General features: G+C 53.3%; 5 protein-coding genes across 5 annotated transcripts; 2 read left to right on the top strand and 3 right to left on the bottom strand.

Moving 5' to 3' along the window:
• Positions 1-2,529: 2,529 nt before the first annotated feature.
• On the bottom strand, positions 2,530-2,805 carry SODALDRAFT_359321 (hypothetical protein; the record flags this gene model as incomplete). Its single annotated transcript, XM_028614174.1, has 2 exons — positions 2,530-2,731; positions 2,780-2,805. 2 exons carry the CDS (start codon positions 2,803-2,805, stop codon positions 2,530-2,532), a joined length of 228 nt encoding a protein of 75 aa, XP_028467219.1.
• Positions 2,806-4,789: 1,984 nt separating this feature from the next.
• Positions 4,790-8,282, top strand: SODALDRAFT_159025 (DUF625-domain-containing protein). The gene is made up of 6 exons (XM_028606921.1): positions 4,790-5,072; positions 5,139-5,253; positions 5,332-5,416; positions 5,493-5,545; positions 5,608-6,924; positions 7,022-8,282. The coding sequence occupies exons 1-6, from the start codon at positions 4,953-4,955 to the stop codon at positions 7,918-7,920; spliced, it is 2,589 nt and encodes an 862-aa protein (XP_028467218.1). The 5' UTR covers positions 4,790-4,952; the 3' UTR covers positions 7,921-8,282.
• Positions 8,283-10,060: 1,778 nt separating this feature from the next.
• On the bottom strand, positions 10,061-12,921 carry SODALDRAFT_332854 (AFG2 protein). The gene is made up of 2 exons (XM_028611818.1): positions 12,078-12,921; positions 10,061-11,935 (listed from the first exon to the last, which is right to left on the bottom strand). Exons 1-2 carry the CDS (start codon positions 12,592-12,594, stop codon positions 10,110-10,112), a joined length of 2,343 nt encoding a protein of 780 aa, XP_028467217.1. The 5' UTR covers positions 12,595-12,921; the 3' UTR covers positions 10,061-10,109.
• Positions 12,922-13,241: 320 nt separating this feature from the next.
• Positions 13,242-15,624, top strand: SODALDRAFT_332853 (hypothetical protein). Its single transcript, XM_028611817.1, has 2 exons — positions 13,242-14,117; positions 14,223-15,624. The coding sequence occupies exons 1-2, from the start codon at positions 13,436-13,438 to the stop codon at positions 15,164-15,166; spliced, it is 1,626 nt and encodes a 541-aa protein (XP_028467216.1). The 5' UTR covers positions 13,242-13,435; the 3' UTR covers positions 15,167-15,624.
• A 439-nt stretch (positions 15,625-16,063) lies between these two features.
• On the bottom strand, positions 16,064-17,374 carry SODALDRAFT_158958 (GTP-binding protein SAS1). Its single transcript, XM_028606920.1, has 3 exons — positions 17,235-17,374; positions 16,774-17,041; positions 16,064-16,636 (listed from the first exon to the last, which is right to left on the bottom strand). The coding sequence occupies exons 1-3, from the start codon at positions 17,262-17,264 to the stop codon at positions 16,305-16,307; spliced, it is 630 nt and encodes a 209-aa protein (XP_028467215.1). The 5' UTR covers positions 17,265-17,374; the 3' UTR covers positions 16,064-16,304.
• Positions 17,375-17,717: the final 343 nt, after the last annotated feature.

The following is a 17,717-nucleotide window of genomic DNA, read 5'->3' as shown; positions in this document are numbered from 1 at the left end:
AAGGGACGAAAAAAAACCCTGAATCTTCGACTCGACGGGATGAAGGACGAAGCAATTCTTGGATGAGGAGACGGCCGCTGGCTCTGTTCTATTCGAATCGCATCATTGTTTCGAGGCGGGAAACAAAAGGGGATCGTCAATAATAAGCAGAGACCCTTCGTCTCTTTTTAAGGCAACGAAGAATTGGGCGAGTCGTGACAACGAGAGCTCTCGCCATGGCTCTGGGAGAAGCAAGGTCGGTGGGGCCGACATGGATGTACGGCGTAGGGGACTCGGGTTACAAGGGTAAGGTAGCATGGAACATACGGAGCACCTACCTAGTATGCGCCAGTGCGGCGATAAGCGGTGGCTTTTTTATTCCTTTTCAATTTCTTGGCATGTCCTGCCTGGCGAGGTTGAATTCCCTTGGCTTGGTGTAGGTAGCTTGCGGGCTTGGGCTTCTTGCTCCATACAAATGGAAGTTTGACATGATCCCAGCCAACGGGAAACGGGCAACGGCCACAGCCGCTCACAGAGTTCCAGTTCCAGGGTCCCCTCCTTTCAACGCTGACACGCATCACTAATTGGTGTTTGGAATCCGAATCCGGACGGTACTGGTACGGATACTGAGTACAGGTAAGGTATTTACAAAGTACCTTCTTCCCAATGAATACGAGGCGCCAACGCTTGGTTATCTTCATTTATGAGAAACAAGAAACAGAAATGGGGCCAGCTACCTTATGTGCGAGTACCGGTCCTCCGCTCCCCCCTGTTCGGTCCTCCGGGTCGACTCGAACTCTTTCTGGATTGAACAATCCACTATATCCCCACTACCCGAAACTAGGTTAGGTTTTCCTAGGTCTCTTAAAGTACCTTTATATTATCAGGACGCAGTAACGTATAACGGAAGGGGTCAGGGCTAGGGCTCCTTTATCGTGGAGGCCTTTTTCGTGGAGGCCTTTATACATGAAGTCCTCGTACGCGTTCTGTCTACTTATATTAGGCTACCTGGGAAACCCACCTATTTTCGAGTAGTGGAGATTCAGTGGATTATTTAATCCGGAAAGAGTTGGAGTTAACCCGAAGGACCCAACAGGGGGGACGGAGGACCGGTGCTCATTAATATATACACAGGCTGGTAGTGTTATGGACGTTGCGACCGGCTGGAGCCCATCTCGTATTTAATCTATAGCTACTAGCGCCGAACGAATTGGATGGGCCCGTCACGTCACCGGCAGAATTTTTGGGCTTAGATTCCATATTAATTCTGCAGGCCCAGTGCCTTATAACCGTATGAATCAAACATGAACAACCTATTAACCATTCAATTACCAACAGGATCGCATTTCAGGCCGTACGGCGTGTATTGGTTGGGTGGCCATCATCGATCACTTCTTTACGGAGGACCTTGCCTGTCTATTCCCTACCTACCTGAAGAACTAGTGCGACATGAGAGAGACTATTTCCATAAAATCCCATGGTGATACCGTCGGTCCCCTGTGAAGTGGCTCAGGGGTGGGTGGGGGGGCATGTCGGCACGAAGTATCAATATACATACTCTGTACACTTCACAGCGCCACCTACCTTGCTTTATTTTATTACTGGCTTAATATTCGGATGTTACCAGGTATATAGATACATCGTACGAACCGTCATTTTGTATTATCGAGGACGGGAGCCAACAGCAGGAACGAGACACCACAGCCATATCGGTTCAGACCGGCGGCATCGTCGTTCCAGCCGCACCAAGCTCAAGGCTTAGCGGTCTCGGCCAGGGCCCCACAGAACCACGATTAGGATCTCGTTTTCGTGGCTGTGGATGGTGGCGTGCAAAAGGAATCCACAGATGCCAGCGCTAAAAGTAAATCCATCAGCTGAACCCGTACAGAGTAGGTAATTCGATACCCCGTACTACAGTACCTTATCTCTAGGCATAAAACAGACCGTCGTGTTTCGCCAGCCGCCAGAAACAGCTACCTACCCATCACACGGATACTTCGCACTTTGTACATACGTGTACGGGTGAGCGTATTCGTGCGTACTCCCTAATAATGTCACCGTAGAACGCGGCACATTGTGGGGCTTGTCCAGGACAAATTCGGATGAACCCGTCCCAATTTAGAAGCAGAACACGGGGTCATTCCGCATTTTCTCTTTGACTTGGCCGTCTTATTGGCTCCACTGCTGTTGCACCCATGCTCTCTCGGCCAGCGAAAATCAGACCGAGATAAGAGCCCAGTACCTACCCATTACCGCTCTATCCTTTCCTGGCTTGAGACGCGACCTTATCATGCATTTTCTGAATAATCTCGAGGGCTATCGCTCGGTTTTCCCACGGGCCAGCAAACATGCGTTCTTCTAATGAATAGCACGCACTGGCGGTGGTGCGGCCTTCTCGCCTGTTAAGACGACTAACCTTGGAGACCATGTCCAAGGGGCATCATTAACGTGATGCCAGCCAGCCCTACATGCTACGCTAGCCTTGATGTCATGATAACCTTGTTTCGTCAGAGCCATACTTTAGTTCTTCTTCCTCTATTCTTAACATGCTCAGGGTTTAAGGAAGTGGATCGGGGTCTGTGTGACAACAGGGGTTCGTGGGGGGTAGAGTCGGAGTGATCCTTCAGCAGCTCCCGAGTCTCTGGTACTGCGGCGTATTTTATTCAGTAGTGCGGTTGGTGGCTGAGGGAGGAGATCGTTGCCGGTAAATCGCTGTCCGTCGATGGTAGTACCGCATATCTCGTCCGTCCGACTACAGCCAGGGTGGCATTCTCACCGCATGTGTCAGTTCGCCTGCTACAGGGTAAGGGAGGTATTATTCCTCATCTTGACGGACCTGTGTCGGCGATATATAATTACGTGAGATTTCAAGACATTCATAATACGTATCAAAGTTGGCGGTCTATTGGCCGGCCGAGTCGTGTCTTTATAGCCCTGGGCATGTACTCCCACAATATAAAGGGTGGTGCTTCAGAATAGCGTCGGCCTGATCAAAACCTGGCACTTTTGGCCGCATAACAGCTCGCTTAATCAACAGATCAACCAGCACCCAATACTTCGTACATTGCTTAAGTACAACGCCCATGGAATAGGACCTAACTGGATACCCTTATAAAAAGCCATGGGCCCCAAAAACATAATCCCAACTGGACCACGTGTGCCCAAGCACACAAGGTTACGGGCCGCTGCGGGCAACATACCTACTTTATACAAAACGGGACAGGCTCCAACAAACCAATATATCATCCCATATCGAGTCGCTTCCGTGCCGTGTGGAATGTTAAGTGGAATGGAGACCCTGGCAGAGACATCCACCCAGAGAGAACTATAATGGTTAGAAGAAGATGTCGTCTCAGTAGGCTGAGCCAGCTCTTACAAATTACCTGGTCCTCCAGATCTCTCTCGGGACCCAGGCAAAGACTTTGACCTGACTTACGATAAGCCACATGTTTTTGGAAGTAGGGCGGCACCGTAGGAGGCCGCGTCGACATATATCAACGTGCGAGAGAAAAGCGACCGAGAGACCACGCGCGGAAGAGAGAGAAAGACGAAGCGTTAAAGTAATCTTAGGCATCAAGCACTGTCCCAGGCGGCAATGACCAGCAACACTTACCCAAAACTAGGCACCTAGACGAGTTCTATTTAGTGCCATTCCCTGGAGTCTCCGATTCGTCCTGAAGATCTTCTATGGGTTGGTACACGTGCGCACAGTACGTCCCGTACCGAAAAGTACGTGCCAGAGGATAAAAACTGCTGTGCTCAAAACGTCATGAAAGTAAAATAGGTGCTATTTTAATTACACCACGTTGACCTAAGGCACCTAACTTATGGTCTGCGAAACTCCCAAAAGTACGTGTAGGAGCTGCAGTCAAGACCTACCTAAGGTACCTATGTATGGAATACGTAATTATGGAGGAGGTAAATACATAAAGTACTTCCAAATAAGTATGGTGGTATAGGTAGTGGGTGAGCAATAATTTCGGTACATTTCAAAGATCCAATGATTCGTTACTTTTGCAACATATCATGGTTTTTGCCCTAATAGAAAAAAGTGTTCCCCAAAAGGTTCGAAGCATTCTACTTTGGGTTATCCCGAAACTTTTGCTCACTCACTGTACTTGTACCTATGTACAACGTAGCAACCCAATCCCCGAGCGCCAGAAGCTGCGCACAGTCCACACAGTAAGATATGGCAAAGATACCTCGGTACTTCCTATCACAACCCAAGATAGGTATGAGGTAACACCAAGACTTGGAAAAACGGGAGTGGAGGCACACGCCGCCCACTCGCACGCATTCGCCCCAGTTCGGGCCCTTAGCCAGCCTCACCTTTCTCCTTCCCCGGTTACAACCCATCATCAACCCACGCAAACCTTGCGGCGCGCTAAAGATTACTCCCCCTCCCGAGTTCACGAGCCAACGCTTCGCATTACCTTGTGGGTTAAGCGAGCTTCAGTTCTCCTTCACGTACGTGCTGCTCTGCTCGTCATTCGGCATCCTACCGCGCCGTCTCGCGCGAACTTTTCCTTTCTCGCTCATTTCCCGCCAGCCGTCACGTCAACTTCGTCAACCCACAACCCGCTAATCCATCAATCGCGGCTTCAGTACCACCACCGAAGGATTTCCCTCCTCATGGCCTCATTTTGATTAGGCTTCCTTCCTATATCCACTGTGAAGCTTCCTTCCTGGAGACGGCCCGACCGACCCGCGCGACCAGCGTCATCGTAGCGATAGCGATCAGCCGACCTTTTTTCTTTTCTTTTTCCGACATCGTTCAATTTCCATCTGCGCCCGTCACCGACACCGAAGCCTCCCCGGCGCCTGTCTGAGGCGCAACATCCAGGAAACTGGCGCTCACCGTCCTCAGTCCTATCGACGCCGAGTTGACTCTGCAACAACACCTAGATATAGCGCCGGACATCACCAACCCCCATCAATCTAAGCCCGACGCTGTGGTGGGCGCCGAGCCGGTGATGATGGCACAGTCGGTGCCTCATCAGACGACAGACAAGAAGCGCGTCAAAGTCTACGAGTTGCGCAATAATGACTGGTTTGACAGAGGCACTGGCTTCTGTACCGCTGGTTTCATGCAGGTAGGGCCCGTCTTCCGTATCCCATCCTGGCGCATGTTTGTTGCTCACTGTATCTTGTGGCGGCAGTTGGACGATGGCCAAACCCGCGATCCCAGAGTCTACGTCGAGTCCGAAGACCAACCTGATCGGCTGCTGTTGGAGACCAAGATCTGCAGGGAAGATGGGTTCCAGAAACAACAAGGCATGTTTGACGAACAACACACTCTACTCTCTCCCGCACCGAAGTAACTGTGTCTTCTAACTTGCTCGATTCGGACAGAGACTCTGATCGTCTGGACAGAGCCGAGCAGTGGTACCGACATGGCTCTCTCTTTCCAAGAGGCCGAGGGCTGTCATATGATATGGTGTGTTAGACCAACCGTCCCACGTCCACATCGCGTTACTCCAATCGTGTCGTTCATATACTCACTATCATCGAAGGAAATTCATTAGCGGCATCCAGAGGACATTCCAGGGCGCTCTGGCCGGTCCAGGTAGGGCTTTTGATTTCTCGCCTCCCGGTTCTATCCGGATTGACTGCTGACCTTTACAGCAGCCGATGACAGTCTTTCCGACGACCTCGCGATCGATGCGCAGACTACTATAAGCCTTCCACCTGCGGATCTGAAGTCCCTCGCGGAGATTGAAGGGGCGATGCGTGTCATGAGTCAGACCGCCAACGGCCGCGATGCGTTGACCAAATTCATTATGAGCGATGATTATATTGGGAAGCTGATTCCACTCGTCGAGATGGCCGAAGACTTGGAGAGCCTACCGGATTTGCATCGACTGTGCAACATAATGAAGATTGCCATACTACTGAACGATACTGCCATAATCGAACACGCCGTGTCTGACGACTGCCTCTTGGGCGTGGTAGGCGCGCTCGAATACGACCCCGATTTCCCGGGTCACAAGGCCAACCATCGGCATTGGCTTGACAACCAAGGACGGTATAAAGAGGTCGTCCCCATCGAAGATGAAGTGATCCGACGGAAGATACACCAGACCTATCGACTCCAGTACCTGAAGGACGTCGTCCTGGCCCGCATCCTCGATGATCCCACTTTCTCGGTCCTGAACTCGTTGATCTTCTTCAATCAGGTCGATATTGTGCAGCACCTCCAGGGGAACGCCAACTTTCTGAACGAGCTGTTCGGCATCTTCAGGGCCGTGCCCCCAGACCCCCGAAAGAAGAAAGATGCCGTTTTGTTCATTCAGCAGTGCTGCTCGATCGCGAAAAACCTTCAACCACCGGCACGCCAGACACTGTACAACAACTTCATCGCACACGGTCTGCTCCAAGTTATTAATTTCGGCTTGCGGCATGGCGATGTTGCCGTTAGGGTCGGCGCCACCGATATCCTAGTGTCCATGATCGACCACGACCCTCACATGATTCGACAGACGTTGTACCGTCAGATCCATGACAACCAACCGCTCCTAACAGACTCTCTCGTGGACCTCCTTCTCGTGGAAGTCGACCTAGGCGTGCGGGCTCAGATCGCCGACTCGCTGAGGATACTCTTAGATCATGGGCCCCAGGTCCAAGCTCAGGAGGCTTTCGCCAAGGCGAACGGGGAGTTCCCCGCACGGGCTCGCCTCGCGCCTGCGGCCGAGGTGCACGAACTGCTCCTGGCGCACTTCTACGAACACACGGCGAAGAAGCTGTTCAAGCCACTCATGGCTCTCGAGGGCCGGACGGACATGAACTTTCCCGTCCAACAAGCTTCCATGTTCCCGTATTTAATCGAAACACTTAGCTACTTCATCCGCCAGCACATGCACAGGAGCAAATTCTTCATGTTACAGAACAACATCGCCCAGCGTATCGTCCAGCTGCTTAGCTGTCCGGAGAAGTACCTACGGCTCGGTATGTTCTTGTGCTCCCTCTCCCTGTCACCACCCCGGCGACGACCGCGAAGTATCTCTTTGTCGAGTTGTTTCAGCTGACTCGTCTCCTTTTCTAGTGGCCGTCAGGTTTTTCCGGCATCTCGTTGGGTTGCAGGACGACTTCTACATCAACCACATGGCAGAGAAACAAGTCTTGGGCCCCATCCTGCAGGTTCTTATCAAAACGATGCCCAGAGACAACATTCTGAGTTCGGCGTGCTTGGAGCTGTTTGAGTACATTAAGAAGGAAAACGTTAAGGATCTTCTCAAGTATTTGGTTCAGCGTCACCGCGAGCAACTCGTCGACCTCAGCTACATGGAGACGTTCCGCGACATTGTCTTCCGACAAGAGCAGCCCCAAGGCGGCACGATGGAATATTTCCTAGAGAATGAGGACGAGGAGGCGAGGAGGCCCATGCAACCCAACTCGCGGATGATGGAACACATAGCTATTGATCCGAGCGAGGAAGAGTATTGGAATACGTCGGACGACGAAGACGGTCCGGAGAGCAAGGCGCTAGACGGGCCTCCCACGAACGGGGCGGCGACGACAACGACACCGCAACAACAAAAGCCACTGGTCGATTATCCGTCGGACGAGGAAGCTGAGGGGAAATCGGATGACGCGGCCATGCCGCCCTCGAGCGAGACGAAGCTGGGGCCCGACGAGACGGGAGAAACGCAGTCGGTGCCGGTAACACCTCCACCTGCCGTGGGTCCACCACCAGAGCGCCTGTCGGAAAAACGACGGCGAGAGGAGGAGGACGACGACGAGCTGGAGAAGCTGATGCAGCACAAGCGGCGTAATAGCAGCTCCGCTGGTTCGAACGCTTCCATCACACCGGGCAACATGGTTAGGCGCCGGAGAAGCTTTGCGGAGCGGGCCAGCCCGTCTGGGGCGCCGCGGAAGATTTCCATCAGCATCTCTCCTTCGTTAAAGACGGGTGGGAACGCAAGGTCCGACGAAGAGTCATGAGGCGTTCTTTTATTTCTTTAATCGTTCTCCTTAGGGAATCCCGGCCAGTTGGGGAAATGCCACGGGTCATGAGACGTCAATGGAGTCTTATTTTTGTTTCTACCGGTCGCACGGGTGGTTTCCTTTTCTTTTTCTTCTTCTTTAACTGTCTTTCCGATGATGACGGTGGCTTCTATGGACGACGGGTGGAGGAAAGGGGAGGGGAGGGGGGAGGGCGGGGCGTTTACCGAGTCTTTCCCTCGATGGAGGTTTATTCCCAGGGATCAAAGAAGAAGAAAAAAGATGGTGATCAGAACTTCAGTGTAAAATCCGGGTTGTGGCGGACGGGGGCTGGGTGTTCAAATGGGCAAAGCTGATGATCTGGCGACTACCGCAGCAGAGAAACACACGTCCATGTCCGGAGCCGACCGGTTAATGGGAACACCGGCCCCTGCCCTCGCCCAGGAAACTCTGACGGCACGCATCTGAGACCCACGGACGGCAAAGACGGGGAAGCTTGGTTAATCGCATGGCTGGCGATCGAATCTATCTGGCTTGGGGCAAGATGGTAGATATGGGCTGTTGGCTTGTATCATAGCTATATACTGGGCTCGCTGTTTTGGCCCAGAGCCGCGGTCATGCTAGCTAGGCAAAGCGGTGGCAGTGAGCGCCCGATTACCGCCGCCTACTGAGGTCTTGATATGGCGTCTTTGCGTGAGACAGTTAAGTAAAGGGAAACAAGAATCAAAATTTCCGATGCCAATTCAAAGCTGGGCTTGTGCCCCCTATGCATGTACTAAGTTTACAGTGTGAGCCGTGGGAGATGGAAACGGAACGCAGAGAAGTGCCATGTATCCGCATAGACATATGTTTATATAGGTATGTGTATGTGTGTCTATACATAGGTACATGCCACTCTCGATGCCGCCGACTTGTAGGTTCATACTGCGGTTGTGCCCTGGCTAAGGTACCTTAGGCTCTCTCCCATCCGGTCACGGGGTACACAAGTCAGCTTTACTTCTGCGTAGCAGATCACGTGTCAACAAACGAGGCGAGTGCAAATGTTTGGGGTTATTCCGGGGAAACGGACCAGATCTGCTTGTCCATAAGTAACCAACCCATCTCGTGGACACCTCATCATTGACGAAGGCATCTAGTCTGAATACATCTACGAGTACCAAAGAGCTGGACGTAGACGATCCTAGACTCACACCATATGAAACACTAGCAGATCTAACATGGAACTCGAGGATCTGTAGTCGTTCAGTTTCTGCTTACAACAAAATATGACGACGCGATACCTATTGGTCAGGAGTTAGAGACATCACAAGAGTTCAGTATCGTACCGTACAGGGCAGCAACTCATATACTAATAGTTCAAGATACGATATTCCGAGGGAGAAGAGAAACCGAGTTCTTTCATGTTGGATGGGACGTCTCGAATGCTGCGTTACGAGTTAGGGATATCACAGAAGCCAGGAAAGCAGGCGAACAACGGCCATGTGAGATATTAAGCCGCGATTTTATTCAATGTGAACGGCTGCAGGTTAAACTTCATCCAGTATACCGAGAATCATGGGCAAGCTGTGTAAATTAACTACAACGTACTTGGTTGACAGTTTGTGATGAAGTCGAACAGACATAACGATAGCTTTACATAGGTCTTTGGACCAAAGCCAATCGCCCCTTTCCCTGATGCAAAAACCCGGCCAACGGTGAAGCGTGGGGGTAACCGAGCCGACTAATCCATTAATTAGGGGACTAGAGGCATGAGACTAAGAATAAGTAAGTGGGTGGATCGTTTTGCTTAACCTCAGTGGAAGGCCGAGATCGGATAGAGAAAATGTACTCCGTACTGCCTCCAGGTAAAAACACTGTAGGTACTGTTGATTCACGGTGTTCGTACCTGCAACCGCACTGGACTCGTATCCGTGCTACGTAAGTATAATAAGAAGCTCCTCCAAAAAGAGCTGAATCAGCTTACCGCTCACCACTCAGCGCGGCAGGAACAGGTTACTGCTCTACCTCATGAGAGTTACGAGCTGTTTGATGTTCGGAAAGACATAAAGAAGCTTTCTTCCTGAGGAAGCACAGGGAAAAAGAAAAAAAAAGGACCCAACTAGCGACATATCGGGATGATCGTGAGAAGAGTGGATGCTTCTCTGATACAAGACACCAGGGTATTTTCATTTCTATCCGTATGCTTTCTTCTATACCTGCTTCGCGAAGCGTCTGGCCCATCGCTCGTAATCGTCTAACATGGCCGGTGTGACACCCCGCGGTAAAGTGTTGACAGCCTCCACAGCATCCCCCATGCGAATCACGCTATCCTCTCCCGACCTCTCGCCGTCCAGCCACGCGTCGATGGCGCGGTTGGAGGCCATCGAGCAGATCTGCTTGATCTCGGCACCCGAAAACCCATCCGAAAGCTCCGCCAGCTCGCCCATGTCGACGTCGTCAGCGATGCGCAGACGGCCGAGGTTCATACTGAAGATGGCCTCTCGGCCCGCCAGATCCGGAAGCCCGACGTAGACGACCCGATCGAAGCGACCCGGTCTCAGGAGTGCCGGGTCCATGTCCTCCGGCCGGTTCGTGGCGGCGAGGATCAGCACGCCCGTCAGGGCCTCAAAGCCGTCCATCTCGGTGAGCAGCGTCGTCAGCATGTTGACCGAGCCCTGCGAACGGTTGATGCCACCCCTGCCGCCCCCGCCGCCCCCGCTCCTCGCGCCGCCGATCGAGTCGATCTCGTCGAAGAAAATGATGCTCGGGCTGGCGGCCCGCGCGCGCTCGAAGAGTTGTCGCACGGCGCGCTCCGACTCGCCCACGTACATGTTGAGCAGCTCGGCGCCTTTGACGGCGAAGAAGTTGAAGCCTGATTCGGTCGCCATGGCCTGGGCCGAAAGCGTTTTGGAGCAACCGGGGGGTCCGTAGAGGAGGAGGCCCTTGGGAGGGTCGAGGATGAGCTTGTGAACCTCGGGGTCCGTCGTTGTCGTGAGCGCGATCATCCTCCGCAGGGCTTTCTTGAGACCCTCCTGCCCGCCAACATCTTGCCAGTGGATCGTCGGCGGCTTGAGATTCACGTCATGCATGGCCGTGGGACGTGTTGAACGAAGAGCCTGCTCGAGATCCTCCCTGCTGACGAAGGGCACCGGCTCCCCCTCCGAGGTTGTTGCGTTCTCCTGGAGCGGGTCGAGGCGCTCAGCCAGGATTTCCACGGCGTGGCCCATGAGGCGGCAGAGATCCGAAGGATTGAACGCGTGGGTTTGTTGGGCCAGCATGGTCAGCATGCTTTCCTTGTCCTCCGGAGGCAAGGGGCCGCTTAATGTCTCCAAGATCTCCCGCCGTCCCTGGGCGTTCGGAATGGAGAGCGGAATGTTTCGCTCGAACCGAGTCAGTTTCTGCAGCTCGGCTGGCACGTCAGTCATGTAATCGAGGCAGCTGGCAACCACGAGAACTTTCGGCAGGGTGTCGGTCTTCCAGGCCTCCTCGGCTAGCTGGTCCAGCTGTTGGCCGAGTTTGGTGGCGATGGTGCCGGAGTTTGGCCGGTCCTTGCCTATCAAGGCGTGGAGTCCGTCGACGAGGATGATGCTGGGCCGTTGAGCGCTGGCCTGCTTGAAGGCTTCCTCGACGGTGGAAGACTTGTCGTTCTCCTCGATTCTAAACACCTTACCCCAACCAGTGGCGGCAATCCGATCCAAGACGTAGCTCTTACCGGCGCCTCGTCCGCCGTGGATCACGATACCGCAAGATCGTTGCTGTCCCTTGTGCAGGAAAGTCGTGTTGAACCCCCTGAAGAAGCGATTGAGTTTCTTCTCCTCGGCCGCAAGCCCGGGGATGCCTGTGACCTCTAGTTTCTTGGGGGCCGCAGGGACGCCGTCAGGGAGAGGCGAGACATTACGAATTCGAATAACCGAGGTCTCGCCAAATGAAGCGACGTTGTCCGTCTTTGAGTCGACGGCGCGGATTTGAAGGGACTTTTTGAACCCGGCCACGGTGCAGTCAATTCGGAGACCGGGCAGGACGTGACCAGCGCGTTCTAACAAGGTGGTGCGGTGTAAGCAAGATTGTCAGGTGGGGCCAAGGTAGGTTGAGTTGGGTAGGAGGTAGGAAGTACGGCGTAGCAGAGGGTGGTTTCCATGCAGCCATGATGCGACCATGCGGTTATGTGAGAGACTTACTAAGCTGAAACCAGGCGGCGCCCTCCCAAGAAGCAGTCTCCTGCTCACTGCCTATCTCATCCAGGGGCTCGGCCTCCACGAATTGGGCGGACGGTACCGCCATATCTTGGTCCGGTCTGATGGTCACAATATCCCCAAGGTGAAACCCGCAAGCCTTCCGGTAGGCTTCTGTCATGAAGACGATGTTCTGGGGCATCTTGGAGCCTGGCAACAACGAAAGAAGCGCCTGTCGGCGGACAGGATCGCCTAAGCCAGGTGATGAACCCGGTGCTGTCTCTGAGGTCGCATCTTTGGGGGCAGCGGTAGCCGTGGCAGGGACAGTGCGCTCAACCCAGCAGCGTTTACCGCTCTCAACACCCCCGGTGAGGAATATGAGGGCATCCTTGTTGACCCATGCTCTTGAAAACCCTTGAAGAGTTGCCTTGTCTTGACTGCGGTCGCATTCGGATACTGGACGGACCTTGACCGTGATCTCCTTCGGTTTGATTCCGGTATTGATTCCGGTATTGTTGCTCATTTTCCCCTCTTCGTTTTCTTTTCCTCTTTGTTTCCAAAGAGCCCGTCAGGAAGGACTTTCAAGAGGACGCAGGAGCCAAGCTCAGTTGAGCTCAGTTGAGCCGAGTTAATAAGTTGAGTGAAGCTGAGTCAAGTGATGAGTTGGTGATGGAAGCTTTGGAAAATGACCCCTCGCTCACAGGTGTACATGATATATCTGCAGGGGTACAGTTATAGAAACAAGGCCACTATCGCTCGACAGGTAAAGTACCTTGTCAGACCAGGAGATGAATTAACTAGTACGAAGCAATCGACCCAATATACCCATGAGACTTCATCGTAAGTGTGTGTGCCGCTGCCTAGGACACACTTTTCTGTCCCCACAAGCAACGATTGTGGTTCCCTCGCTCTTCCCCAAGCACCCCACCACCAAGCACCCCTCCCTGGAAAGGACCCCTGCTATTTATTAAGTAAGCTACCTACCTTATGAATCAAGGGCAAGTGTGGCGCTAGCCACATAACGATCTTCTTATGTAATCAGGGGATATAATTGTTCCCGTAATCACTGTGGCTTGTTGCCTGGGGCTGAACTCTAGCTTATATAAGCCGGCTATCACTTTGTCCAATGCAATGATTTCTGTGCACTAGCGTATGTATATACTCCGTTAACGAAGTATCGCCAGAGTCGGCTTACGCAGTAATTTACAATTACAACATCGATGCAAATTTCCAACTTTCCCTACGAAGTAATACATCTAATACTTACACCTGATCGATCGTCCAGTTTCCGGTCCCCTCCCCGTCATCCCAAACCACATCTGCCTTCCTAGTCGTCGCCCCGCCGCGGAAGAGTACTGAGCCTCATGCCATGGGCTGAACGCGGAGACCTGGGCAATTCCTTCTCCAGGATTGCACGAATGTACCCACGGTCTCCTCGGCTCGTCCTTCCTCCAACCATTCGCTGTCGAACACCACGGACATCGTCGTGGGCACCGTCATGCGGCAGCGTTCGTCCCGGAAATAGCAGTGCTAATCTCTGCCTGCGACCCTTCTCTGTTCTCGGTCATCTGCACAGCTCGCGTGGCCACGGAGACAGCCCAGCAAACCTCAGGACCCGCGTCAACCGCAGCCGCAACGACAGTGGCCATGGCAACGGGAACGGTCCATGGCGCGAAGCTGCACCGATAGCTGACGAACGGAGGCCCGCCAAGGGTTCCATCTTCAACGAGCTCTTCCCGGATGCTGATTTGGACTCGCCGCCTAAAGAAGGCGCCGCACTCGCAGGTCCTGCCAAGGAAAGTCGAGAAACCCCGGCCTTTAGAGCAAGCCCCGCCCGCGAGGTGCTCGATAAGGAGGACCTAGTCTCCTGGCTGGAAGCGCAGCGCGCCCAGGCCGGCTTGGATGATAGCTCCTTACCGCCGCGCGACTATATGCCGGCCATGCTCGTCCTCTGGAATGCATCGAAATCCCTTGCCGAGTCCGACTTCTACCGCGTCGGTCGTCAGGGTGAGCACGTCCATGGCTGGAATGGCTCCATCAGGAAAGGTGCGTTTTTATCTTTTCATTCCTGTCTAGGTCGCACTACTGCACCGTCTGTCTTCCACACTCCCGTGTAGCCCTGAGCTGATTCATCCTTTCTTGCTCTGCCAGTGGTTCAATTGTTCGATGTAAACACGCTAGAGCCGCTCGACAGCTATTTCATCTTCTTCACCTCGCGGGCCGCCGCCCGAGCCTACAAGCTGCAGGCCCATGCTCTTTTCGGCCCTCTGCGTCATGCCACCTCCCAGCAGCTCTCTTCACCCCTGTTTTATGGACCGTTTCCTACTGGCTCCGATTCCGATCCGGACCAGCAAACCTTTACCCTCGCACCGCCGTCCCCTGCGCCCCTCAGCCTCAAACTGTATGCCCTCCCGGGGAGCACCGAAGCTCGTATACAGCCCTTCACCATTGAACACATACTGGCCGCCTCGGCGTCTATCCCGAGCTTGGGCAGCACTGGAAAAGGATCAACCAATACCGCCACATCAGCCTCCTCATCTAATCATCAACATGTTATAGTGTCACTAGAAGGAGGTGCCGTAGATGTCCCAACCCTTCTGGGCCTGGTCCGTCAGGATGGCCAAGAACGGAACCTCGCCTGGGACATGACAGATGTGAAGCCCTACTTTGCGCGGAAATATTCCGAGCCGAGGCCAGACAGCAAGCGGAAACAAAAAAAGGCGGTCAAAAATAAATCCAATGGCAAGGCGCCGGAGATAGAGGCAACAAACGGTGAAACAAGAGGGCAGTTGGGGCTTTCTAGTGAAGCATCGGACGGGGCCCTCGAGGGCGGTGACGGGGCTTATGGAATCGACAAAGGGACTAGGGGAACTGATGCCGGTGGCGATTGCGGCTTCAATGGGAACATGAAAACCGAAGGTCCGGTCAAATCGGCGCGCTTCGTGGTGTCTTTCAGAGATGCGCTTGAGGCACGGCGATTCGTCAGGACATGGCATCGGAGGGAGTTTTCCCTCTCCTCCCCCACGAGTCTGGAGTCGACACCAAACCAGCAGCAGATACAAGGCATAACCGTCAATGCCATTATACCCTGGTAATTGCAGGTTTTTTCTTCTTCTCTCTTTTCCACGTTCTCGTAGCCCTTTGGAGGACTGCTTGCCACATATCCTGCTGTGTTCTGAAGCGCAGACACAGCAATCCAGCTGTCATGTTGACTGCAGTCCTTTATCTATGTAGAGGAACAATGAAAGTGCAATACCAAACAGCTTTCTCTTATACCCGAAAAGCTAAGCTTGTATTCAACATTGGTGGGGAAGGGGGCCGGGGGGAATATTCTTTTCTCTCTTTGTTTTTATTTTAGTTTCGGCAGGCAAGGAACATGTCAGCTGCGGGTGTATGTGCACGCCCATGCGGACTCGCCTTAGATCAAGAGGGTCGTTGGGAAGAGAGGAGGCAGTCATCAACAAGATTAAGACAACGTCTCATGCGCAGTGTGATGAGAAGGAGAAATAGAAAAGTATATTAGACCCCACATGATAAACCGAACTCCAGACCAGATATTTACTCTCTAGGGGATGATGATAACAATGACGGCGACAACAAGTAATGAAGGAGCCAGAAATCCCGTCAAGGCAACATGCCAGAAACAGACCGGTCAGGGTGACCGACCGGACCGAATCCCGTCTCCTTTCGCAGCACCCCATTGTGTTGTACTTCCACAGGAATACCTCCCAACTGAACGGACGCTTCCGCATGATTCCTGCCTCGCTCTGGTGCCGCACACAGCGATGACGAACCCATCAGAGTGACTAAAGTGTCACTTGCCAAACAACGCACGCACTCGCTCCTCTCGCGCAGAAGCACAGGAAACCATCGAAGCCAAACCAAGCTGCCTCCTTTCTTGTCCTCCGACCTTCCCTTGCTCTTCTTCCTTGTAACGACAATCACGTGCGAACTTGTCCTGCCGGAAGTAGACCCAAGCTGCAGCTGTCGCCAGCAACTCCGGGGTTCTTCCCTCGAAACCCCTCTGTATCCGTCCACTCGAATCGGTCATGAGATCCCGTATGCGTAGCCACATACAGAACGCCCAATGCAAACGCAGACACCAGAGCCTTGGTGTTCACTATGTCCGCCTGTGTCTTCCTTGGTCTTGCACCATGCCATGTGGCCCCTCAAGTTGTTTGTTACCCTGTGTCGTTGACCCCCTCCTTTTTTTTCTTCCTGGGGGTTTTTTTTTTAACAGCATTTGCCGCCGAGACCGCCGGCGCCGCTTTGTTGGTTCACCGCGATGCCTGAACTGCCCGTACCGGCGCCAGCCTGGTCACCCTTCTGATTGTCAATGAGGCGCTTCTTGATGTCGGCGGCGAGGGAGTAGAAGGCCTGGTCGATGTTGATGTTGCTCTTGGCAGACACCTCGAGGAAGGGGATGCCGAGTTCATCGGCAAGTTGCTGTCCCTGTTCGGTCGACACGACTCGCTTCTCTTCCCAGTCACACTTGTTTCCGATGAGAATCTTGTTGACGCCTTCTGTAGCGTGCTGCTCGACGTTGGCGAACCAGGTGCGAATATCTGATCAGAAGAGGAAGGAAGGCAAGTTACACATGTTAGCACATAAGCAGCAGAGACAGACGTGCACAGACCTAGGCCACGGGAATAGTGGGGTTTGTAGTGCAAGGGACGAAAAGGAAAGGGGGCGCATTGCGTACTATTGAATGACTTCTCGTCAGTGACGTCGTAGACAAGCAGAATGCCCATAGCACCGCGATAATACGCGGTGGTAATAGTGCGGAAGCGCTCCTGGCCAGCCGTATCCCATATCTGGAGCTTTACCCGCTTGCCATCGAGCTCGATCGTCCGAATCTTAAAGTCGATACCGATGGTGGTGATGAAGGAAGGGGTGAAAGAGTCCTCACTGAAACGCAGCAGGCAGCAAGACTTGCCGACGCCCGAGTCCCCGATCAGCAGGAGCTTGATCTGTGGACAGTGAAAAGGAGACGGCGGTGTTAGCAGAGCACATCAGACAAGAGGCGAGGAGAGGAGGTGACAGCGAATGAAGTGCACGGGGTCAGGGAAAGGTGCAGCGGACAGCACGGAACGGATCAGGCTCGACGGGCGCATCGCAGGGTCATGTAGGCTGGGTATGTCTAGACGACTGAACAAGACGTACTAGGAAGTCGTAGTTTCTGTTACTCGACATGTTGATGAAGTTGTCAAAGACCAGTCAGTTCGAATGTTGGGAAACGTGGGTGTGAGTTTCTCGTCGTCGTCTGGTATTGATGGGCGAAGACTCGAGGGGGTTGTTGTTGTTGTTGTTTATTCAAAGCGTTGCGTCAATGGTAATAGCAGGCGGATTTCAATGGACAATGGACGAGACAATCGCGATGATGTGCCGCCGCCCCCAGTGAGTCGAGAAGTCGTTTAGAAGGCTGAAGGGACGTGGCCGAATCGGGGTCTGGGGCTGCGGATTCCAAGTTCGGAGACCCTTAAGGTACTTCTCCAGCACCCGAGTTTCCCTGCTTTTGGAGGAAACCACCTAAGGTCATTTGCTGTTGCCTAAGGTATAGGTACGTAGAGTAGTACCTAGGTACTTATAGTCTCCAGTGAACGAGCACTGAGTAATACTCCGTACCTACTACGCAAATGAGGTACC

The sequence above is a fragment of the Sodiomyces alkalinus genome (genome assembly GCF_003711515.1).
Source record: "Sodiomyces alkalinus F11 unplaced genomic scaffold SODALscaffold_4, whole genome shotgun sequence".
NCBI classification, from domain to species: Eukaryota; Fungi; Ascomycota; class Sordariomycetes; order Glomerellales; family Plectosphaerellaceae; genus Sodiomyces; species Sodiomyces alkalinus.
Note: the sequence above shows the minus strand (reverse complement) of the source record. Positions and strands in the feature narration are given on the sequence as shown.

Bases quoted from the DNA above. Each gene is read 5' to 3' on its own strand.
- SODALDRAFT_159025 (XM_028606921.1), top strand. From the start codon at position 4,953: ATGATGGCACAGTCGGTGCCTCATCAGACGACAGACAAGAAGCGCGTC. The intron at 5,073-5,138 runs GTAGGGCCCGTC...TTGTGGCGGCAG, and splicing joins GTACCGCTGGTTTCATGCAG to TTGGACGATGGCCAAACCCG. The intron at 5,546-5,607 runs GTAGGGCTTTTG...CCTTTACAGCAG, and splicing joins GGGCGCTCTGGCCGGTCCAG to CCGATGACAGTCTTTCCGAC.
- SODALDRAFT_332854 (XM_028611818.1), bottom strand. From the start codon at position 12,594: ATGAGCAACAATACCGGAATCAATACCGGAATCAAACCGAAGGAGATC. The intron at 11,936-12,077 runs GTAAGTCTCTCA...CCACCTTGTTAG, and splicing joins CGCCGCCTGGTTTCAGCTTA to AACGCGCTGGTCACGTCCTG.
- SODALDRAFT_332853 (XM_028611817.1), top strand. From the start codon at position 13,436: ATGCCATGGGCTGAACGCGGAGACCTGGGCAATTCCTTCTCCAGGATT. The intron at 14,118-14,222 runs GTGCGTTTTTAT...TTGCTCTGCCAG, and splicing joins GAATGGCTCCATCAGGAAAG to TGGTTCAATTGTTCGATGTA.
- SODALDRAFT_158958 (XM_028606920.1), bottom strand. From the start codon at position 17,264: ATGTCGAGTAACAGAAACTACGACTTCCTA. The intron at 17,042-17,234 runs GTACGTCTTGTT...CACTGTCCACAG, and splicing joins ACAGAAACTACGACTTCCTA to ATCAAGCTCCTGCTGATCGG. The intron at 16,637-16,773 runs GTACGCAATGCG...TCTTCTGATCAG, and splicing joins TGACGAGAAGTCATTCAATA to ATATTCGCACCTGGTTCGCC.